We start from the raw sequence: 25,600 nt of genomic DNA, 5'->3' as shown, positions 1-25,600 counted from the left end.
TAAAATTATGACTTCCTCCATCAGGAAGTCATAATTTTATACATATGTACAGGACACAAGCTACATGACACTACACAAAACTAAGAAGAATCTAAATAACTGTTAGTCATTTACCCTAGCCTGACCTCTGGCTAGGGTAAATGACTAACAGTTATTTACCCTGGTGAAAAAATAAAAAAATAAATAAAAATATTACTAAATAGAATACATACAAAATTAAAAATTAATTCACAAAATAAAATAAACTTTTCATACATATCAATATAATAATATACAGATGATAAAAAGTCTTATATTAGAACCAGATTAAACAATTTCTAAAGTTGTCTCATATTACAGTTTTCTTCTGTTTGGGGTTGTTCTGGATGCTATATGGGTTAAAAATGAGTCCTCCAAATAATTCCTGGAATTATTAATCTATCATTCTTGTTTAGATTTGGATGATTTTTTTTTTTCACCAGAGGTCAGGCTAGGGTAAATGATTAACAAAGCATTTAGATTCATCTTACTTCTGTGTAGTGTCATGTAGCTTGTGTCCTGTACACATGTAGGTTTTCCTGATGACCTCAATACAGAGGTCAAAACGTTGAATATTATTTTCATAATTATAAGTAATTATTCTAATACGTGTGTTGTCTCCATAAATTCTTCACTATGAATGCTGACCTGTGTAAACCTTAAAAGAAAGAATTTTATGCTGACTTTTCCTCAATCACACTAACAATAATTCTCACAATATGGTCAACCTTCTGCACCAAGCTATTATAGCCAGAGACATGTGATCTCTTAATTATGCAATTTTGAATTAAACCTTTTGTTTTGGTAGGCTAATACAAAATAAAATAAGCCTTGTGCTATTACTGAAATCCAAATTTTTAAACATTTTTACAGCAATAATGTACTGAAAATGAATGTAAAATATATGTAATTTCACAGTGTAAATTTTATCTTAATGTAATGTATTTTATTTAATTATTTTTTTATTATGCTGCTAACTCAAGAGTTCATTCTCTTTAGATCCATATTATTCACCATATTTAAAAGGGATCGCTTGTTGATATGAATTTCTAGTGCTTCAGTTACCCATTAACTTCTTCCAAAAGCATTTCCTGACATGGAGCCTTACATGATACCATAGTGGTACCATGTAAGTTTATACTATCTTTTTATCAAGAATTTTCTTCCACTGTCATTTGTCAGATCTTCAATACCATCAAATTTTCTATTTCAGTCTAAGGCACTACTAACAGCATCCACCTATCAGAATCTTGGTCTTCCGAGTCTTTATCATTGAACAAGTCTGGCAACTTTTATCTCTCCCATTCTGTTTAGGTGGCCATACCATTCTAGAGTAGCTCTGCATATCCTTGACACCAAATTATGCAAATATTAATATCTTCATTTTTAATATGATTTCTATGTTGATGTTATGCATTCACTCCCTTAATTTTTCTCAAAACTTTGGTCTTAGTCTTCGAATGACTTATTTCCAATCCAACCTACAGATCCAGAAATTAAAACTAGTTTGAACACCATATTGCATAGTGCTTCAGCAAATGTCTCCCTTAATACCATATAATTTTATTCAGTTGGTCTCCCACTACAAATATGAATTGAACAGATAGGGCTTTGAAGACTGGCATATTCAAGGACTAATAAGCTAGAGTTTGGAAAGTTGGCAACAAGAATATTAAAATTTCAAATCTACGTATGTTGCATAATGCGCACAACATGCACGCATGTAAACACACGAGCATATAAAAATCTCCCAGCATAATTTCCATGCAATAAAAATTCGATTCAAATTTCAATGGCAAAGCAAAAGAGACGTTTTGCCATAATGGCATTTAGAATATTATCTAAAATACTAAGAGTTAAGCAAGTAAATGTAGTAAGAGTGAAATCAATCAAGCTGTGCTGGATTGTTGGTGGCAATCAGATCCATAAGGAGTACAAAGTACAGGCTAGGAAGGTGATCAGCATGGTTAGGAAAGAAAAGGTGCAATATGAGAGGAGACTGGCTGGTCTCCTCTTATATTGCTGAAAGAAATGGCTGGTCAGGCCAAGGTTAATCCAAGGCATTAACTTCTGCTATACGGCAAGCAAGAGGAAGAATAATTATGGCAGGCTGACACTGGTGGATGGTCATGGCAGCAGAGTGACAGTTGCAAAGGATATAGTGGAATTATTGAATGAGCACTTCATCATGTACATCATACTAGTGTAAATGATGCTGTGCAATATGTAGAAGAAAGACAAGTATTAAGGGAATTGGAAGTTAAAGAATCAGAGGTATATCAGGGCTGATTGGGTTAGATGTTAAGGTTGTGGGAATGGATGACATATCACCATATTTTTTTAAGAAATGTCCACAACAGTTAGCTATGCCCCTGACCTGGTTATTTAATGAAAGTCTTGCAGTGGGTAAGGTTCCGAAGGAGTGGAAAGAAGGCAAATAGTATCACTCCACAAGCATGGTTCAAGGAGAGAAGTTTCCAATTACAGACCAGTCTGTATACCTGTAGTTGTAGTCAAAGTGTTGGAGAGATTGGTTAAGAATAGAACACAAGACTGTGTTGATGGACACAGGATTTTTTATAATGGTCGGCATGAATTTGTAAAAGATGGGTCTTGTTTTAGCAATTTACTTGCATTTTGTGATAAGATAAAAGTGCATTAGATAAGAGAGATTTGCATACAGTGATTATTCTTGGACTTTCCAAAAGTGTTTGATAGATTACCAACTGTGGTAATCTATCAAGCACTTTTGGATAGATTACCAAAAGTTTGATAGGTTAAGTTGGTGTACAAGCTGCAGAGGATGGGAACAGATAATATATTGGTTAGATGGATTGGTGTCTGAATGATACCAGCAAGCTATCTTTGATGGAGCAGAGTCTCAAAAACAGAGGATAACCAGCAGCATGGCCCAGGGTTCTGATCTTGGGCTGATGTTTAACTTGTTTGCAAATGATATCTTCCCTATCCTCTCACAATCCAACTAATGCTGGGGCCCCACAAGGTTCAGTTCTCTCACAGACCCCCTCCTTCTATATATAAATGACCTACCTCAGTTGACCTCTAACCCAACACACAGTTTTGCAAATGACAGCACATTACATTCCTCTCTTTCATTTGACAAACCCTACTCTACACAAATCACAGAACATCAACCACCATTGCCTTTAATTTCGATCTCCAAGCAATCCGCCAATGGGGCTCAGATAACCTCATCAACTTCAACGCTAGTAAAACCCAGTTGTCTTATTTCTCACAAAAAAGAACCATTTTCCTCAACATTGTTTTCGATAACACTCAAATTCCCAGACAAGATGAAATTTCTCTTCTCGGAATTACCCTGACATCAAGCCTCTCCTGGCATAAACACATCCCAACCATTGCATCCTCAGCTTCCAAAAAACTGGGTTTTCTCTTTCGCTCAAGATGCTACTTCACCTCTAAACAGCTGTTAACATTATACAAATCCGCCCAGCTATCGAATACTGCTCTCACACCTGGAGTGGGGCTCCTAAAAGCTCCCTAAAAATGCTTGACTCAATACAGAGGAGAGCAATTAGACTAATAAATGACCCATCTCTCATCAACTCGCTTCCCTCATTTTCACATAGATGCCTGGTCTCTGCAATCTGTATATTCAATAAATATTTCCATGGGAAATGTTCATCTGAAACAGCATCAATAATTCCCCACTCTGTACTAATAAGCCCATTGGAACACGTACAGCCACCACCCAACATCTTTTCACAGTACACCTTGAAACCCACAGAACAAGTTTCTTTTCCTCCTCATTCATCCCTGCTACTGCGGTACTGTGGAACAGTCCCCCCCCCCCCCCCCCGCAACGTATTTCCCAAGGAATACAACATACAGGCAAATGTAAACAAGTTTCTCCTTTCCCAACCCACCACCCATATATGGTACTAACGTAATATAGGTTGACCAGCCAACCTCTTGTATATGGGCTAACATAAAAAAAAGTATATATCATGTGGACTGACTAGGGATCTTTAGTTGTTTGCAGATGAGGCAAAGTTGAGAAGAATTATAAGTAGCACTGTTGATGTTAATTCCCTTCAGGAAGATTTGAATAGACTTTTCACTGGGACAAAGAAGTGGAGTCAATTTTAATAAGTGCAAGGCACTGCATTTTGGAGTGTAGAAATATAAGGCTGTGTACTATATTGATAGTAGAGTACTGCAGGAAGTGGACGAGATTTGTTTGGAGGGATGGTTGACAATAGACTGAAGTTTAAATGGCATATTGCAAGTGTTGCAAAAACTGCACATTGTGATGCTGCTATGATAAAAAGTAGACTAACATGTAGCACTGGTCAGACCACACTTATACTACTGTGCTCAGATTGGGTTACCTGATTTTCAATGTGATGTGGAAACATTGGAGAGGGTCCAGAGATGAGTGACTAAGACAATAACATCAGGATTTCGGAATTATGGCTATGGAAAGAGGTTGAAGAATTGTGGATTGCAGATTTTGGTAGATAGCAAGAAAAGAGGTGATATGATAGATGTTTAAGTTAGTGAGAGGATTTTATAAGATTAATTCAGAGAGGATCATAAAAAGTGTAGAAGGCAAGAGGGGAAGAAGTAGAGTCCATCCCTGGAAGTTATGTAAAAGTGTGGTGAAGAGGGGTGCAAGGAGTGGATTTTTTTTTACATGGAGAACTATCAGTGAATGGAATGCATCACATTACCAGAATGTGTTGTTAATGCAAGATTCTATATGATAAATATGTTGACAGTTGAATGAGCCCTCCCACGATGAGTCTGCCAACTCCGTGGAGGATGTAATAATAAACAATAGTAACTAGAAATAGTAATGACAATACCTTTGATAACATATTCATCCCCATGGCATCACCTGTTGTAGCCACAAAACGCATAAATAAATATCTTCCTGCAATTCTACAGTATACCTTCTGTAACCTTGCAAACCTATAAAATGCAAGATAAAGATTTGTCTCAAGATGCATTTAATGCAAATTTAAATTCCTTATGAGTTTAATTGTTATAACATTTCTTTACGTTTAAAATCATTTCATAAAATGAAATGATTTTAAAGGGAGTAAACTAAAAATACACTTAAAAATAAGTTATTGAAATATGTTAGAGAAATGTTATTGTTATAACATTTCTCTACCTTTAAAATCATTTCATAAAATAAAACTTCCTTTAAAATCATTTCATTTTATGAAATGATTTTAAAGGGAGTAAACTAAAAATACACTTAAAATATAACTATCTTGCATCATCTAACAGAAATACAGGTAGAACTCGGTTATAACGATCACGGTTACAGCGAATTCACGTTTATAACGAATAATTTTGAAGGTATATTTGAATTACATTTGATTTGATGCATGTATTTCATGTTTATTACGAATTTGTTTCACGGGAATAACGAATGAATAATACACGTTAGTCGTTCCTTTACTGACATTTCGTACGTACGCATTTTTGGTTGTGGAAAAATGTCGGGAGTCAAACGGAAAATTTTACCGGTTTCCAAAAAAGTAGAAATTATACGGGAGGTGGAAAGTGGCCAATCAAATCTGACAGTAGCAAAGAAGTATGGTTTGTCCCCATCTACAACATCAACAATTTGGAAGAATCGCGAGTTGACGCTGAAAGCTTTTGAAAATCGAAGTGTAAAAAACTTAAAAAGTGTAATAAAAGTGACGTTGACGAGGCACTTCTTTCGTGGTTTAAAGTGCAAAGAACCGCTGGCTTACCTATTAGCGGACCAATTTTGAAAGTTAAAGCCGAAAAATTTGCTGTTCAACTTGGTTATAGCGATTTTAAATGTAACAATGGGTGGATCGATCACTTTAAGAACAGAAACAATATTGTCTACGCAAAAGTAAGTGGCGAGGCGTTGTCCATTGACAAAAACGTTGTTTCTGACTGGATCAAGAATGTATGGCCGGACATCAAACGAAGGTATGGATACAACATTTATAATGCAGATGAAGCAGGGTTTTTTTTTTATAATTTAACGCTGATAAAACTTTTCAATTTAAAAACGAAAAGCGCATTGGTGGAAAACTTATCAAAAATAAACTCACAGTTTTAGTTTGTGCAAACATAACCGGTAACGATAAAAGAAAGCTTCTTGTAATTGGAAAATCAGCAAAGCCTAGATGCTTTAAAAACATAAAGAAACTTCCTGTTGATTATACAGCGAATAAGAAGGCCTGGATGACATCTTCAATTTTTGAAAATGAAATTCGCAAGTGGGATAAAAATCTTCGCAGTGAAAACCAGAAAATTTTGTTATTGATAGACAACTGTCCTGCCCATCCTGTAGTGTCTAATTTAACAAACATAAAACTTGTTTTTTTGCCACCGAATGTGACATCTGTCTTGCAACCACTTGATCAAGGCGTAATTAGATGTTTTAAATCCCATTTTCGTCGTCTGTTAGTCTTGGAACTGATAGAACACAGAAAAATCTGCGGAAAATGCTTATGCTTACGACTCGAAGATCAGTGTACCTCACGCAATACGTTTAATGAGTGATGCTTGGAATTTGGTGTCATCGTCTACGATACAAAACTGTTTTAAGAAAGCCGGCCTTGCAGAATACGAGTGCGAATCTGAAGAAGATGAAGAGGATAACTTACCGTTATCGGCGTGGTTAAAAGCACGAAATTTGAACAATTTTGAAACATGCGCAGAGATTGATAATTTTATAATCATTGATAATGGCGTCGCAACTTCGGATATACTGACAGACGCTGACATCTTAAAACAAATCTCTCATACACCAGAAAAAGATAATAGTAGTAGTGACTCCGAGGAAAAAAATAGCAATGATGAGAAAATCGTTACCTGGTGTGAAGCAGAAAGTGCTTTACATATTTTAACAAGATTTATGGAATCGCGATCTGACTACAAGTTCAGACGACACATTCAAGCATCTTAGTAGTATAAGGAACAATTTCAAACATATGAAATATGCGTCTTGTGCAAAGCAAAGCATGCTTGAAGATTTCTTATGTAAAAATGTGAAGTTTTAAAAATAAATTTTTGTTCTTTATATGTATGTATGCACATATGTATTTATGTTACCCAATATACCTATGCTGAGAAAAATCTGAAAACATTTTTAATTCGCTCAATTTATGACCTTCTTGGATATAATGAATAACGGTTATTATGAACAAATATATGCGGTCTCGTGGAATTCGTTATAACCGAGTTCTACTGTATTTAAAAAATAAATCCGGGAGGGATTACCACATAGATCAGGCGTGGCCAACTTCATTCTATATGAGGGCCAATATACGATGAGTGGTAGCTTCATGGGCCACGCACTTTTGGACAGAACTTAAATAAACTCTGCATTTTTTCAAGGCAATAGTTATATGTATCGAATTACTATATTTGTTAAATCATTTTACTACTGGGCGAACAATATAAATATACTCGATTGATTTAACTATAAGTTGTTAAATTAAATTTAATTACATATTTCTGCTTTTTTTTTATATGTAATGAAAACACTGTGGGCATTCATGTGCGGCAGCAAGTTCATCAAAGTCAATTTTCAATGATGATGACAATATTCGTAACAAATCCTGAAGGTGGTCATCAGTCAATTGGCTTCTTTGTGACGACAATACTTTCCTTGTGCACAGACAATACTTGCAAACACACAAGGCACTATGATTTGTTGTTGTTATTGTTTATAAACAGAAATTCATTTTCCCATTTCTCCAGAAATGACCTGTTTTCTTCACAGATCTTACGTTTCTTACTCCTATTACACAAAGGCTGAAGTAACTGACCAAGGGACACAAACCGCAACAATAACACTGTTAACTGTGAAATCGAGTCGCTGAAACTGATCACTGTAACCAGAGCAGAGCAAGTGACTTTCAATGATGTATTACTATGGAGTGCATAGAAATCTACCACTCCCACAACTTGCACAGAGAAGCAGTAGATTTTATAAATTGAGTAATCTTTTTAAAGCAATTTTGATTCCGTGTTGAGAATATAAATTGTTTCAGTCATCAGAAATAATGAATATAACTAGTATATCAATCAGAAATCTACGGTCGAAACTAATAGCTAAATTGATAATACATGTAATTTAATATAATTTTTATCCTGCTGCAGGCTGCACAAAATCACGTTACAGGCCGCATGCAGCCACCTATGATATAGATCATTACAGGGGACAAGAAGAGATTTCTGAAGAAAAGTAAATTTAGCTAGTCAGACAAGTAACATTAAAAATAAAAATGATTTCAATGTCTAACAATTATTAAAGCTGTTCCAACAAATATTTTAAATAAAATTTTAATAACAATCTGCATATAAAATTTCATCAAATGTATCCAGCCGCATACAAATAAAATATTATACTGGGGTTATATTCTAAGATCATTTTCTCATCAAGTAAACCAATGAAGTCTGATGGCAAGAAAGAATGTCAACCAAACTACTAGCCTAGAAAATTCCAAATATGATCTATAGGATCTAAAGACATAACAGCTGTTGTGGATCAATCTACCCAATCCACATCCAATTTATTCATGCCACATTTTTGAAGGTATTTTTATTCTTCAACAGTAACTCTAAAAGAAAATGGACAGCCCATTCTATAGATTCAAATCTTACTATGGCATGGATGTTTGTGAAAATCTTCATGTGGTCAATTTTCAGCATCCAGTCAGAGAATACTACTAACTGCAATCCCACTTAAGGCCTGAAGTAACTTAAAAAAAAAGATGTGTGGTTCTAGAGCAGGATTTCTAGAAGATAATCTACACACAACTGACCTAAGATACTAAAATATGCTATCGGATTCCAATGAGATTGGAAAAAAAAAAAAAAAGATCAAGTATACAATCTTGCAACAATAAGAAAGAATATCTGGAAATCCACATATCACCAGACTCCATCCCATCTTCCTTTTATGTATTAAGTCTGTTAGAGCCAAGTAAACCTGCCTTTCATAAACCTACCTACTGAGAGCAAAGTATGGAGATATGTTTTACTACACTACATTGTCAAAAGCATCTGTTTTTATTTCCTGTTACTACAGCATTGCTATCAATACTAGGTTGGGCCTCCTTTTGCTGCTATTACAGCCATTACCCCTTCAGAGTAGGCTTTCTAAGTTCTGGTAAACCGCTGTTGGAATTCATTTCCATTCCTCCTGTAGTATGTCAAACAGCTGATGAGGGTAAGTTGGGTGAGTAGGTCTGGCATGCAACCTTCACTCCAGCTCATAACTAGGATGTTCAATAAGGTTGAGGTAAGGGCTTTGGACTGGTCAGTTTAGTTCTTTCACCTCAATGTCTTCAAACCACAGAGCTAGGGCCCTTGCTTTGTAAGCAGGTGTATTATCATGGTGATACAAGAAAGGGCCTCTTCCAAGCTGTTGACACAGTGTGGGAAGAATGAAATTGTTCAAAATGTCATGGTAGGCATCAAAAGATCCTCTAAAGGTATCAGCATTTAAAGATCCAGACACAGAAACCAATGGGCCCAATCTCCAAACCAGGAAAAACAGCCACAAACCATTATGCTACCACCTCGAAATTGCACAATCAGTACAAGACATTCCTAAGGCATCTGCCAGGTCCAGAGCTCATCTAGAAGTTGTTTGCAATGGTTGCTAAAGCTGATTGGTGGTTCCATCTTATTTCCACTTCACGATAACCTTACTCACAGTAGACCATGACGCATGCAATGTGGCAGAAATCTCTCGGACCAAATGACTGAACTTGTGAGCTCTGACTATCATACCATGTTTGAACAGACTCAACTCTTTTTGTCCACTCATTCTGACATCAAAGAATGTCAACACAGAAACCATGTGCCTATGCTTATATAGCATTGCGGGCATGTATCTGCATCATACAGGCAAGGCAACAAAGCTATGGAAGTGTCTGGACACTTGGCAACACAGTATCTCTATGTGTAGAGGTAACCATCTTTTGCAGAAAGTTTTATGTTCAATTTACAATTATATCGGTACATTTTTCTAGATCTTATTTATGCCTCCTTAATTATTTTTTTAAATCATAATATCTTTATGTCTGAAGATCATCATATGCATACATCTTGAGTACATTTCATACTTGCAACATTACTGAAGGCTACTTATGAATATTAGCAATACTATATTTCCAATTGTGAAAAAAGTCATTGATGAATATCACAAAACAAACCTATTTAAAAAGATTACTAGTATTATTTGAACAGTTCAAATGTTCAGTAATGAGTTCTTACATAAACAAAATCTTAATGATAATATCTTAGCAGTTTACTTTCAGCATCAACCATTTGTAGAGCTAACTACAGTTTTCAAAAGTTTCAGCATTCCTAATATCCATGATATGATCATTATGTTATGTGATGTGTGATTGATTACAGTGCCATTCACTGTGGTGGAACTAGACACTAATACTGTGTACACTGTGTTATGCTCTAATCAAAAGAAAAATGAGGCATTACTTCTGTAGGAGTCCCTATACTTTAACCTAATTTGTTATATTTTCATATAGATGAAATGAAAAAAAAAAAAGACATACCTGCTTGTAGAATCAAATGCAGCTTTGAGAACCTGAAAATTTGTCTCTCCTTGAAGCCATGCCATTACTTCCCTATACAGAAATACACCATAATATAAAAAAAAGTAACAAAATGAATAAAACAATATAAATGTAAAGAAATTAATACAAGGTGTTAATATAGAATTTAATTTTGTGTGACAGAAACACTAGCTGTATAAATTGGCAGTGGAAACTCATTTCTTAGAATGTATCTGAAAAGGACATTAATTTCCTCAGAACAATTTATCAAATGTGAAAAAGAAGCTATTTTTCATTATATTTATCTTTAAAACAACATAACTTAATTTGCATTCTCTAGTTTGCTTTTTTCTGATTTCTGTTTCAAAAATGTAGTTTACTTAAGGGTCAAAGCTGTATAACTGAGAGGAGACCTCCACATAGCCTTTAAAGGAATGCGGAGAACCGACCAGGGCTTCTGACCCAATGTCCAATCCTCACCTTCTCGTGGTGCACCGTGTTGGGTATCTACTTTGATACTGAACGAACGAGGATGGGCTGGCAATTTGGGATTTAGCCAACCAAATTGTATTCTTATTGGTTAAACCAAAATAAAAAATGATGGTACAACATGACAAAATTTTATGCCGGCTGGGGCGTCGCCCGGTTAAACAAGGCCCCTGTTGTTTTCGCCAGGGAACCAGGGCGAACAGCGAAAAGTCAGCTACTGGAACAAATCTGAAAACAACCCCAACTCAACATCACCAGAGTTAAAGATCGGTACTATCAACGTAAGAAGCCTGAATGGCAAAGAAATGGAGCTAGCTGAGGAATTAGATAAGTACCAGATCGACATAATAGGGGTGACTGAAACAAAAAAGACCAAAACTGGTGAGATCTTTCTGAGCAATAAATACAAAATGTTATATTCAGGCAATGACAATCAAGGAAAAGAAGGAGTAGCCATAGTATTCAACACAAAATACGAGGCTAATCTTCTTGAATGGCAGTCAGTCTCAAGTAGAGTAATGTGGGCAAATATGAGAATGGGAAACTGGACAATGAGACTTATTTGTGCCTATGGTCCCACAGAAGGTTCTACTAAGGTAGAAGTGGAGGAATTTTTTGAGGCTTTAGAAAAAGCAACTGACACAATGAAAAAGGAAAAGTTTGTCCTTGTTGGGGATCTAAATAGCAGAGTATGAAATGATTGTGAGACATACAAAAATATTTTGGGAAAATTTGGAGAAAAGAGCAAAGCTAATAATAATGGCAAATATCTGTTGGATTTCTGCTCAGGACATGGACTGGTTATTACTAACACCATGTTCCAACATAAAAATGTGCACAAATTCACATGGAGAGAAGAGGCTAGGAAAAGTCTCATTGACTATGTTATTGTTGATAGTGATGTTTTCTCCCTGGAGCAGGACACCAGAGTGTACAGAGGATTTGAAATTGGAAGTGATCACTATTTAGTCTTGAGCAGAATAAAATTGAATTTCATATTGAAAAGAATAACATGTAAGAAAGTTTTAAAGCGAATAAAAGTTGAGCATATCTCAGATGTGAACTGTAGACTAAAATACACAAAAATTATTGAAGAAAAAATGAAAGAGTTTGATAATAGGAATCAAACCTTGGAGATTCAATGGCAAGCCTTGAAAACAGCCCTGATTGATTCAGCTAGAGAGGCATGTGGTGAAGTTGTCTGCAAGGATAGAAAAATTAGAACTCCATGGTGGACACAGGAAGTTAAAGAGGAGTGAAGGAAAAGAAGAAAGCATATCAAAAGTTCCTAGCAAATAAGTCAGCTTGTGTTCTTAGAGAATACAGAGAAAAATGCAAGAATGCTAAACAGTGTGTAAACTAGCTAAACAAAAGTCATGGGAGGACTTTGGCAAGAATATAGAAAATAAATATCAAGAAGGTGGCAAAATATTCTGGAGGTTGTTGAAGAAGCTTAGGAATGGAGGAAAGAGTGCTGTAAAAGGAGTTAGAGATGATAAAGGTGACAATGAAAACAGGAGAAAAAGTTATCCTTGAAGTATGGAGTAATTATTTTGAAAAACTGCTAAATGAAACAAGCAGTGATGACAGCACAGTGATAAAAAACACTGACCAGGCATGCAGTCAGGAATACATATCCATACTTGAAGTGGAAAAAGCCATCAAAGGCTTGAAATGTGGAAAGGCAGCTGGAGTAGTTGATATTCGACCAGAAATGCTGAAGTATGGTTGGTATAAAAGTCTTACAGTGGCTGCACTGCATAGTTCAGGAAGCCTGGACAGAGGGACGAATTCCCGATGATTGGAGAAGAGCTCTCATAGTACCCATATATAAAAAGGGAAATAAAACTGACTGTGAGAATTACAGAGGTATTTCCCTATTGAGTGTTCCTGGCAAGATCTATGCGAGTATACTTGAGAAACGGTTGAGAAGAATTGTGGAAGAAAAATTTGGTGAAGAACAAGCTGGATTCAGGCCAAATAGAGGCTGTCAGGATCAGATCTTCACTTTACGACAAATAGTCGAGAAAGCATGGGAATACAACAAAAATCTGTATTTAAGTTTTGTCGATTTGGAAAAGGCATATGACAAGGTGCCAAGAGAGAAGCTATTCAATATGCTGCAGTTATATGGTGTCAATGGGGCATTATATCAAGCAATACTTAGTCTTTATTTGAGTTGTAGGTTAGCAGTTAGAATTGAAGGAAGTACAGGAAGATGGTTTAATGTTAAATCTGGTGTGAGACAAGGATGTACATTATCCCCTCTGTTATTCATTATCTATATGGATCAAATTATGAAGGAATGTGGTATTAAACCTGATATCAAAATTGGAGATGTTAATGTCAGCTCTTTGCTTTATGCGGATGATGTTATACTTCTAAATAAATCTGCTACAAGTTTGCAAGATTCCCTGACTAAATTGAATAACTGTTGTAATAGATATGGTATGAAAGGTTAGCATTAAAAAGACAAAAACAATGAAAATAGGCAGAATCATTGGAAATGTCAACTGTGTTGTGAATGGAGAACCTGTGGAACAAGTAAAACATTTCAGCTACTTAGGCATGATTTTTACTGAAGATGGTAAATTAAATATAGAAATAGACAACAGAATCAGCAAAGCTGGTATGGTGGGAAGTCAATTGAATAAATTCATATGGAATAAGAAAGAAATTAGTCGGAACACTAAATTAGCTGTATACAAGACAGTGTTCAAACCAGTTTTAACTTATGGATCTGAGAGCTGGGTCAGAAGTAAAACACTTGACCAAAGACTAGAGACCTCAGATATGAGAGTCCTGAGAAAAATTAGAGGCGTGAACAGATGGCATCAATGGCAATATCATATTAAAAATGAGGATATTAGGAAAGAACTTGACATTGTCAGCATCCAGGAATGCGTTAACAGAGCTAATCTCAGGTGGTATGGTCACTTAAATAGAATGGGAGAGGAAAGATTAGCAAAACAAGTCTGCAGGTTGGCAGGAAAACGACCCAAAGGAAGACCAAGATATAGATGGATTGATACGGTACAACGTGCCTTAGACGATAGAAATATAAGATCTGATAATGTTGGAGTCTTGACAAGTAACAAACTGATTTGGAGGAAAATTGTAGATAGGAAGTTAGTAATGATGTAATTTTTTCATGTAGTACTGTCATATCCTGAAGGCCCTTGAGGGTACATAGCAGGAATTTGATGATGATGAAATTTAGTTTATTATAAAGTCAAATACTTTTTAAATAACCAGGTAACTTCGGAATAGTATTACATATACATTCGTCCTTACCATCGTCAATTCCACAATTTCTCAAGGATATACATAGTACATAATTAAATTTACATTGCTACTAGCTTCCTATCAGTCTTAAGAGGAAGTTAAATTTGAACACTATATACTACTAGTTTAATGTTGGCCTTTTTCTATTCCATAAGAATGTATTCAGCTAGCTCCCCACCATACCAGTTTTGTTTTTACCTCATTATATTTTCATATTTAGTCTGCCATAAACAAAATCTTAATGATAATATCTTAGCAGTTTACTTTCAGCATCAACCATTTGTAGAGCTAACTACAGTTTTCAAAAGTTTCAGCATTCCTAATATCCATTATATGATCATTACGTCATGTGATGTGTGATTGATTACAGTGCCACTCACTGTGGTGGAACTAGACACTAATACTGTGTACATGTATTAGTGAACTTAAACTAGCTAAGTTCTATTTGTTTTATAGGTATACCCTTGAAAATGTAATTTATGTTCTGCATTCCTGCCTACATTCACATATCTTTTTATTGCTGATTTTAAATATATTTATTACAGCAGTTATTCGACAATCCATCAGTTTCAGCAGCGTTGTCCTAAAGAGACTTGTGCCAGATTTATTTAATAGTATAACATCTGCATCAAGTAAAGAACTGAGATTAACATTTTTTTTTTTTTTTTTATATAATTGTTAACGTGACTTTCTTTCATTATGTGATCCATGTAGTTGATCAATAACAGTACAGATAGTGAACACTCTTGTATGATTTTACATTAAACCATCTTCTTGTATATCCTTCAATTCTGAGAGCTGACAAGTATAATGCTATACACTACTCTGTACCATTTACAATAATTAGTGCTTCAAACAAACTCATGGCACCTTATGCCTTTTTCATATTAAAAATTAACAGAATCATGTTATACTTCCATGATTTGATTTTTTTTTTACTTTTTACATGAATCCCACAAATAAAAAGTAATTTTATGTTAATTTTAATACTATGGTCATGTTTTAGATAATGTGTTTCCTAGGAGGCCTGAATAATAATAATAATAATCCAGAAATACTGCTCTAGAGACCAAATATGGAACTTTCTCAAGCCACCTGATTCAGAGTGGCAGTTCTGCACTAAGCAATGAAATTCAAATCTGCAGTCTGTTGGTATGAGTAAGCAGGCTACCTGCTCAACCAACAAAACCAGAACTTGTAAAGTAAAAAATTGGGTCTGGCAACTATCTGGCCTGAATCCAGCTTAATCTTCTCCAAGTTTGTCTTCCATAATTTTTCCAATGAATATTTTGTACCACTGCTTTGTCATTGCGCATTTCATTTAATAATCTTTCAAGTAAGTACTCTCCAGACATGTCTAATATCTTTAGTGTTTACTATTATATCATGTTAAAATACAATTTCCCATTGTGAAATTCATCATCATCATCATCAAATTCCTGCCATGTACCCTCAAGGGGTGTACAGGATATGATAGTACTACATGAAAAAATTACATCATTATTAATTTCCTATCTACAATTTTCCTCCAAATCAGTCTGTTACTTGTCAAGACTCCAACATTATCAGATCTTATATTTCTATTGTCTAAAGCACTTTGTACAGTATCAATCCACCTATATCTTGGTCTTCCTCTAGGTCGTTTTGCTGCCAACCTGGCAGAGAACACTTGTTTTGCTAATCTTTCCTCGCCCATTCTGTTTAAGTGACCATACCACCTGAGATAAGCTCTGCTAACACATTCCTGGATGCTGACAATGTCAAGTTCTTTCCTAATATCCTCGTTTTTAATATGATATTGCCATTGATGCCATCTGTTCACGCCTATAATCTTTCTCAGGACTCTCATATCTGTGGTCTCTAGTCTTTGGTCAAGTGTTTTACTTCTGACCCAGCTCTCATATCCATAAGTTAAAACTGGTTTGAACACTGTCTTGTACACAGCTAATTTAGTGTTCCGACTAATTTCTCTCTTATTCCATATGAATTTATTCAATTGACTTCCTACCATACCAGCTTTGCTTATTCTGTTGTCTATTTCTATATTTAATTTACCATCTTCAGTAAAAATCGTGCCTAAATAGCTGAAATGTTTTACTTGTTCCACAGGTTCTCCATTCACAACACAGTTGACATTTTCAATGATTCTGCCTATTTTCATTGTCTTTGTCTTTTCATTGCTGACCTTCATACCATATCTATTACAACAGCTATTCAATTTAGTCAGAGAATCTTGCAGACTTGTAGCAGATTTATTTAGAAGTATAACATCATCTGCATAAAGCAAAGAGCTGACATTAACATCTCCAATTTTGATATCATGTTTAATACCACTTTCCTTCATAATGTGATCCATATAGATAATGAATAACAGAGGGGATAATGTACATCCTTGTCTCACACCAGATTTAACATTAAACCATCTTCCTGTACTTCCTTCAATTCTAACTGCTGACTTACAACTCAAATAAAGACTAAGTATTGCTTGATATAATGCCCCATTGACACCATATAACTGCAGCGTATTGAATAGCTTCTCTCTTGGCACCTTGTCATATGCCTTTTCCAGATCGACAAAACTTAAATACAGATCTTTGTTATATTCCCATGCTTTCTCGACTATTTGTCGTAAAGTGAAGATCTGATCCTGACAGCCTCTATTTGGCCTGAATCCAGCTTGTTCTTCACCAAGCTTTTCTTCCACAATTCTTCTCAACCGTTTCTCAAGTATACTTGCATAGATCTTGCCAGGAACACTCAGTAGGGAAATACCTCTGTAATTCTCACATGCAGTTTTATTTCCCTTTTTATATATGGGTACTATGAGAGCTCTACTCCAGTCATCGGGAATTCGTCCCTCTGTCCAGGCTTTCTGAACTATGCAGTGCAGCCACTGTAAGACTCTTATACCACCATACTTCAGCATTTCTGGTCGAATATCATCTACTCCTGCTGCCCTTCCACATTTCAAGCCTTTGATGGCTTTTTCTACTTCTAGTATGGATATGTATTTCTGACTGCATGCCTGGTCAGTGTTTTTTACCACTGTGCTGTCATCACTGCTTGTTTCATTTAGCAGTTTTTCAAAGTAATTACTCCATACTTCAAGGATATCTTTTTCTCCTGTTTTCATGTCACCTTTATCATCTCTAATTCCTTTTACAGCACTCTTTCCTCCATTCTTAAGCTTCTTCAACAACCTCCAGAATATTTTGCCACCTTCTTGATATTTATTTTCTATATTCTTGCCAAAGTCCTCCCATGCCTTTTGTTTAGCATTCTTGCATTTGTCTCTATATTCTCTAAGAGCACAAGCTGACTTATTTGCTAGGAACTTTTGATATGCTTTCTTCTTTTCCTTCACTGCCTCTTTAACTTCCTGTGTCCACCATGGAGTTCTGATTTTTCTATCCTTGCAAACAACCTCACCACATGCCTCTCTGGCTGAATCAATCATGGTTTTCTTCAGAGTTTGCCACTGAATCTCCAAGGTTTGATTCCTGTTCTCAAACGCTTTCATTTTTTCTTCAATAATCTTTGTGTATTTTAGCCTATAGTTCGCATCTGAGAGCTGCTCAACTTTTATTCGCTTTAAAACTTTCTTACATGTTCTTCTTTCCAATATGAAATTCAATTTTATCCTGCTCAAGACTAAATAGTGTTCACTTCCAATTTCAAATCCTCTGTACACTCTGGTGTCCTGCACCAGGGAGAAAACATCACTATCAACAATAACATAGTCAATGAGACTTTTCTTATTCCTAGCCTCTTCTCTCCATGTGAATTTGTGCACATTTTTATGCTGGAACATGGTGTTAGTAATAACCAGTCCATGTCCTGAGCAGAAATCCAACAGATATTTGCCATTATTATTAGTTTTGCTCTTTTCTCCAAATTTTCCCAAAATATTTTTGTACGTCTCAATTATTTCCTACTCTGCTATTTAGATCCCCAACAAGGACCAACTTTTCATTTTTCATTGTGTCAGTTGCTTTTTCTAAAGCCTCAAAAAATTCCTCCACTTCTACCTTAGTAGAACCTTCTGTGGGACCATAGGCACAAATAAGTCTCATTGTCCAGTTCCCCATTCTCATATTTGCCCACATTACTCTACTTGAGACTGACTGCCATTCAAGAAGATTAGCCTCGTATTTTGTGTTGAATACTATGGCTACTCCTTTTCCTTGATTGTCATTGCCTGAATATAACATTTTGTATTTATTGCTCAGAAAGATCTCACCAGTTTTGGTCTTTTTTGTTTCAGTCACCCCTATTATGTCGATCTGGTACTTATCTAATTCCTCAGCTAGCTACATTTCTTTGCCATTTTATTTGAAACGGGCGTGGACAGCAGGATTTTTTCCCCAGTTTATTCTGCGGTTTTTCATCCCGCAAAGCAGGCAAACTGGCCTTGAGAACTCAACACTACAGGCCATAGGATACACCGGGGCATAAGGCTGACCACCTTATCCTGTAAACGGAGTGAGGTCCGATGATCAATGGACCCTCGACACCACAAGGTGAAAGAGGGTATAAGGAAGATGATGATGATGATATGTTATATAGCTATTCCTTCCTTCTTTACCCTGATCTCACTGCACACATATATAAAGTCATGTTATACAGGTGAGACACTTCTAAAGAATAAGTCACAGTCATATACCATTCGAAACCTATAGTGAACCAGTGTTGTGTGGATATGAATTATGAAGAAATCTTAATATATATTTTTGAACAAATTAAGATGCCATATTCAGGCAAATACTAACCAGTATAAAGGGAAAACATGTTTTAATATTAATAACGTTTCTTCGAATACTTAAGTTTTTCTCCCCATTTTTCATAAAATTAATATATCAGGAGTATTTTCTAATCCAAATTTCAAATTATGTACAAAATTCCAATTTGGAATGTAGTTACCAGTCTTTCTCCCTGATGATATCTGTGTTACATAAATATTAGTTTTTGAATAAACTTCTATATATTTCTACATGTGCAAGCCATGACTGAGACATACAAATTAGCAATGGGTTTTTACAAGATTAATTCAGAGGTAATTTGTCAGAACAGGTCTGATGGGAGAACTAGCGGCCATCCATGGAAACTGAGTAAGAGTAGTTAGCAAGGGTGGGGTGGGGTTATAACTAGGTTTTTTGCTTGGAGAGTAGTGAATGAGTTCAAGGCAAAGTATGATAGATACTGCACAGATGTTAAATAGTTCTTGACATGATGTTTAGGGCCTCTCCTCGAAGAGTCTAAGGACTCCTTGGAGTAGCCCATAATAATAAAAATAAGTTGAGTACACACGTTCCCTTAAAACAATTGGTTAATAACCCTTAAAGACTAACATTATAAAACAGGACAATAATCTAGAAGTGAATAAAGAATGAGTTTAATCCCCTATTTTAGTATATATATATATTAACAGCATATGATATTAAATCATATTTTCCTTAGGTTAAAAACAACAGTGGAGATCGTACATCCGTTCCTCATTCCTGATATATCAAAACATCTTTCTACATGTTCGTAAATTCTAACTTGAAACTCATATATAGCACTATGTACACTGTCTTTTTTTTTTTTTTGGCTTGAATTGTGTCATTTTTAAGATGTGCAAAGCTTCATTATATTTCTTGAAAGACTCATTATTCCCAAGAATTCTCTGTTACTTGTAAAAGATATAAAAATTTGATACTAGAAATTATCCTACTTGGCCTGAATCCAACTTAGTTTTCATGAAGTGTTTTCAACTCTTTTCCTTATTCCAATTATGCTTGTACAAATCCTGTGAACTTCCAGAATCCTGGAAAACACTGAGAAATCTATATATAATGCTTGAATTCAGTTTTTAGCACCTCCTTCCCCCCACTTTAAAAACATTAGTGCATGAGGGCTGCAATCCATCTGAAATTTGATCCTTTGAGTCTCCTGAATTCGATCATAGACACTAAAATTTTCATAGATATATTTATGCAATGCAAATTCTTTGGCTGCCTTCATGCATTTTCAGATTCTAAATGCTTTTTTACCCCGCTACAGTTATCACAAGTTATTACCACATGTTATGATTTTATGAATTAATCCCTGTATTGGTAGCTCAAATAATAAGTCACTGACTGCTTATCGCAAAGGCCATATCCATATCCTGCATAAGAAATGAAGGTTGTAAATGACTACTTTAGATAAGCTTATACGAGGGTATGCTAAAAAGTTGTGATAATCACCATAAAAGAGTTCCAGTAGAACTATGTTCTAGGTGTTTATCAGAACTCCCCCCCCCCATATAGATTCCCACATTGGAAGTGCACCATGCATTATGGGATACTAAGGCAACAGATGAGAAATCAACAGCCTCTACATACAAGCAGAAGATACCTCATGTGCAAACTGTTTGCTTATGCTCGGGTCAAAGATTAAAACAAGAATATGACTAGTATAATTTTCTTTGTAATCAAACAAACTTTCTACAACATAAATGATTTAGTAATATTAACATTAATGAAGAAATTGGATTATATGAAATGAATGAAATTATGAATAAAGACAGAAAAAAAATATTTATATTTAACTTAAACAGATATTTAAAACATTTTCAAATCATAATCTCTCAATTTCTTCTAAGAAAGGGATATACATACGCTGCTTCTTTCACAGATGGAAATCTTATTACAGGTCCACGGGTCATTCCATCTCCAACAACTTCACTTTTTATTCCCCCTGCTAGCTATTAAGTAAAACAAATGAATGTACCACTTGAAAAGTATTATACAAAATTTAAAACATTCAGTACATAACTAAAGGAATGACAAACAAATATGAACAAAGGCATCCATATAAACTCTACAGTGTGTTTTCCACCAGAGGTGAAAGTGCAAGGTGTTGTGAACAAGTGCACCTTAACACTACAAACTTCTTGATAGGATAACTGCTTTCTCTGAGAAATCTATGTGATACACAGTTTGAATTTTCACTATAATCATCCGATAACATCTGAGATCTTACCAGAAACAGATCCTAACTCTATTCAAAAAAGAATCAGAATACTTTTTTGCATGCCACATAGCACACATCATAATGAAACTTCTGTAAAACACTTTCTCTCTCTCTCTCTCTCTAGTTTCTTAGCTGATAATCAACTAGAAATATTAAATATATATATAGTGGTGTAAGTCTTGGAATGGCTGCACTACGTAATGTAAAAAACTTATATAATGTAAAATTTTTGTCTAAGTGTCGTAAGCATCCACAGGATTATAAAATGGCAAATAAACAATAATAGACAATTCTAAAAAGTGGCACCTTAGTAACTAATGTAAAATAACTAAAAATGGTCAATAATTTCCTAATTAAAAAAAATGGATACTTACATAAAATTAGGAAAGATTAGTAGATTTAAAAAGTACTATTCCCCATTGTGGAAGATAGTACTTCATTGTCTGTTAGGACAATGAAGCAAAATTTCCAGTTTCTTTATAAAGACATTCTATGAGGAAACAATTTTTATGAAGGACTCTGTCTTGTTCCAATAAATCATGCTTAGTGCACAGATAGCATGTTCAACAAGTCCAGACTTTTCACATGATATTTAATAAGACACGTTCTTCTAGATCATAGGTTCCCAAACTTTTTCGGGCCACCATCCACTTTGCAAGACATAAATTTTGTAACGTCCCCCATTATAACAGTTTTCCGCGTTCAAGCCGTTCAATATTTTTGACGTAAATAGCAACTAATGATACATTACTGATTATAACGTTAAATTTTTAAAAAGAAGTGGTCAATATGTGTATCTTGAATACAGTTATTGCTATATCGATTTTGGTGAAACGTAGCCCATATGTAAAGATTGTAAAATGTATGCTCAAATAACATTGTGAACAGTTTCGTACAATGGTTTAAATATGAAAATGTGGAATACAATTAAGAGATTCCATTGCATTAGTAAGAATCTTATTGTAATAATAGTATGAGGTCTAAGTGATGGAAATGGCTGTGAATTCTGATCAGTAGCAGTTTGTGAGCTTCTACACAGGTGGGGGACACTGATAATTATGTATATATTGACTGGTGTCGAGGCTAGCTGGTGAACGGTCGTGCTATCGGAGAGCTCCTGAGAGATTTGTGTTTTTTGTTGATTTATTGGTGTTTTGGATTCAATTTAATGGACTTAAGTGTTTAATTTTGGTATATTATTAGAGCTTTATTAACGTGGTTAGTGTACTAAAGTGTTTTATAACATAATCTATGTCGGAAGTCGCCGCTAGATAAATTCGTAATGAGTAGTGTTCGTGCAAGCTCCAGATAAGATAAGTATCATTTTCAGTTATCGATACAAATTACTTAATATTGTGTAGTTTTGTTTTGTTTGCCTTGCGTATTTTAGTGCGTCTATTTTTGGTGTGTTATAACGTTTAATTTGACAAAACACGTTACAGATAAATATGGCACCTGTGCGTAGGAAAATGGCGGCCAGTAATGAAGGTTCGCCATCGTTATCAAAGAACGGTAGCATAAAAGAAATGAGTCAGTGTACTAGCTGTGAAATGTACGTTTTGCGGAGTGCGGTTAGATGATGATAAAGGATTGAATGTGTGTAGAAAATGTAGGGAGAATGCGGAATTGAAGTGTATTTCGGATCGTGAGTGTGATATTTTTGTCAACCTTCAAAATGAAGGAAATAGGGATATGACAAGAAACGGCAAGGTTGTACATGAAAATTGTGAGAGTGTGAATGTAGAAAGTGTGAATGATAGTATAAATGGTTTCTCAGAGAACAAAAAAGATGAGATAGATGCATTGAGTGAGATCGCGTTGTTGAATAGTGCGATAGAAAGAGCAAAACAGCAGCTAGAGTACATGAACAAAAGTAGACTGAATGAACCAACCAATAATAAAAGGTATGACAGGAAAAATAGACGTATGAATGTGAACATGAACAAAATGAAGGATAGAATGCTGTATGGAGACTCGTTAGTACGAGGTGTGTTAGTAGAGGATTTGGCAAAATCGTACCAACCTGGTGCGACCATAAAGGACGTAACTGCGTCTATTAGAGAGCAAAAGGAAAGGGTGAAAGAAATGATTGTTGTGGCAGGTACGAATGATTTGAAAGGAGATAAAATGGAAATGATAGAAGACCTGAATGAATTGTTTGAGGTAGCAAAAGAAAAGAGTGAGAGAGTTAGAATGATTAGTCTTTTGCCACGGTATGACAGTGAAATGTTTAAAAGGAGGGCTATAATTGCAAATGACTTTATGCGTGGGTTATGTATGATGAGTGGTGTGGAATTTGTGGATGTGAGGAGTGAGTTTGATGGGCGAAAGGATCTATATAAGATGGATGGCTTGCATTTGAATGGTTACGGTGTAAGAAGACTTGAGAAAGTGTTGCTGAATGTAGTGGATGTGCAAATTCAGGGAAACTAGATTTGTTAGGGGGGGGGGTAGAGATACAGTCCTTATGGAGGCAGTTGAATGTAAGAATGAATATAATATGCCAGAGCAAATAAGGACAACAAATCAGAGTGGGATAGTTAATATAAGGCATCAAGGTAGGGTTGGGGCTAATGAGGGTCTTAAATTCATGTACACTAATACTAGGAGTATTAGGAACAAGAAGGAAGAGTTTTTGGCCATGGTTGGCACTTCCAGACCACAGGTTATAGGTATTAGTGAAACATGGCTGACTGTAGATGATATAACTAGTGGGATTGAATGTGATGGGTATAGTGTGTTCAGGAATGACAGAGAGAATAAAATGGGGGGAGGAGTATTGTTGATGATAGCTGATGAGCTCCAGCCAAGGAGAATAGAAGTTGAATTGCAGGATAGAGAAAAGAGCACATTTGAGGCCATTTGGTGTGAGATTGTGGCTAGCAGAACTAAATATACAATTGGGTGCTGCTATAGACCAGGTGATGGAAAAGATGGTGGTGACAGTATGCACAAACAAATAGAAGAAATGGGTGGAAGGAGGGTGATTATTATGGGAGATTTCAACTATGGTCGCTTGGATTGGAGTGAGGAGAGGACCCACGGGAGGAAGGAACTGGATTTTATGCGGTTATTAAGGGATAACTATCTGCGACAGCATGTAATGGAAAATACTAGGGGTCAGAGAGTGCTTGACCTAGTAATTACATCTGAGGATTTGGCTGTAACAAATATGACCACATTGCCACCAATTGGTGAGAGTGATCATAGGGTCTTAACTTGGGAGGTGGCTAAAGGTGTAGAATTTTCAATTAAGACAGGGTACATGTGGAATTATCGGGCTGGAAAGTATGACAAGCTTAGGAGTTTGATTGGTTCAGTGCCATGGCATGTACAACTGCAAGGACTAGAAGTTGATAGTGCATGGGAGGTAGTTAAGAAGTGCTTGCATGAAGCAATGGCTGACTGTATACCTAGAGTCCGAATAATAAATCAAGTAGGGGTTAAATGGATGAATAACACCATTAAGCTTGAGTTGCAAAAAAAGAAACAACTATGGAGGGAATTTAAGGAGAAGGGTGACCGGCAGGCACATGAACGGTATAAAGCGCAGGCCAGAAGGGTGACGAGTGTGGTAAGAAAAGCAAAAAAGATTACGAAAGAACATTGGCCATGCAGGCTAAAGAGAATCCTAAACAGTTTTTTAGATATGTAGCAAGTAAAAGGAAAAATGTACATGGCAGATTGATTTTAAAGAATGCCGATGGTAGGGAGGTAACTGAATCAGTTGAGATAGTTGAGTTACTGAGTGAGCACTTTGCAAAAGTATATCATCCAGGTGGTGACATTGCAGAAACGAATAAACCAGTAGATTAGACGGGAATTGTGGTTAATGAAGTGGAGGTGAGTAGTCTATTGCATAACCTCAATGTCAATACATCTGTGGGATTGGATGGTATACCAGCTCGTGTTGTACGAGAAGCAGCTAAAGAATTGTCAGTACCCTTGACCATTTTGTTTAATTTGAGTCTCGGGTCTGGGTTAGTCCCGAGCGGGTGGAAAGAGGGGAAAATAGTTCCACTGCATAAAGGTGGTTCCAAGACTGCTGTTGTAAATTACCGACCGATTAGCATATCAGGAATCATTGTCAAGGTCTTAGAGAAAATAGTCAAGAGGAAAATACAAGATTGGATAGAAGAAAATGGGATACTGTATTGGGGACAGCATGGTTTTGTGAAGGGTAGGTCATGCCTCAGTAACTTGCTCACGTATTATAACACAGTGACGGCTGAACTGGATAA

The 25,600-nt window shown here is 35.7% G+C and overlaps 1 protein-coding gene across 2 annotated transcripts in view; it reads right to left on the bottom strand.

Annotated features, from left to right (window-relative positions):
• Positions 1 to 25,600, bottom strand: part of Hmgcr (HMG coenzyme A reductase) — a 142,901-nt gene that overhangs the window by 42,356 nt on the left and 74,945 nt on the right. For both annotated transcript variants that reach the window (XM_090391377.1, XM_090391378.1), the window contains exons 14-16: positions 21,005 to 21,090; positions 10,590 to 10,661; positions 4,869 to 4,974 (exon numbers count right to left, since the gene is read on the bottom strand). In XM_090391377.1, coding sequence (XP_090247503.1) covers positions 4,869 to 4,974; positions 10,590 to 10,661; positions 21,005 to 21,090 — 264 coding nt within the window. The remainder of the gene's footprint in view (positions 1 to 4,868; positions 4,975 to 10,589; positions 10,662 to 21,004; positions 21,091 to 25,600) is intronic.

This window comes from Typopeltis vanoorti, chromosome 4 (genome assembly GCF_054136105.1).
Source record: "Typopeltis vanoorti isolate ZY-2024b chromosome 4, IOZ_Tvanoo_1.0, whole genome shotgun sequence".
Classification (NCBI taxonomy): Eukaryota; Metazoa; Arthropoda; class Arachnida; order Uropygi; family Thelyphonidae; genus Typopeltis; species Typopeltis vanoorti.
The sequence above is the reverse complement of the archived record's forward strand: the minus strand, read 5'-3'. Positions and strand labels throughout refer to the sequence as shown.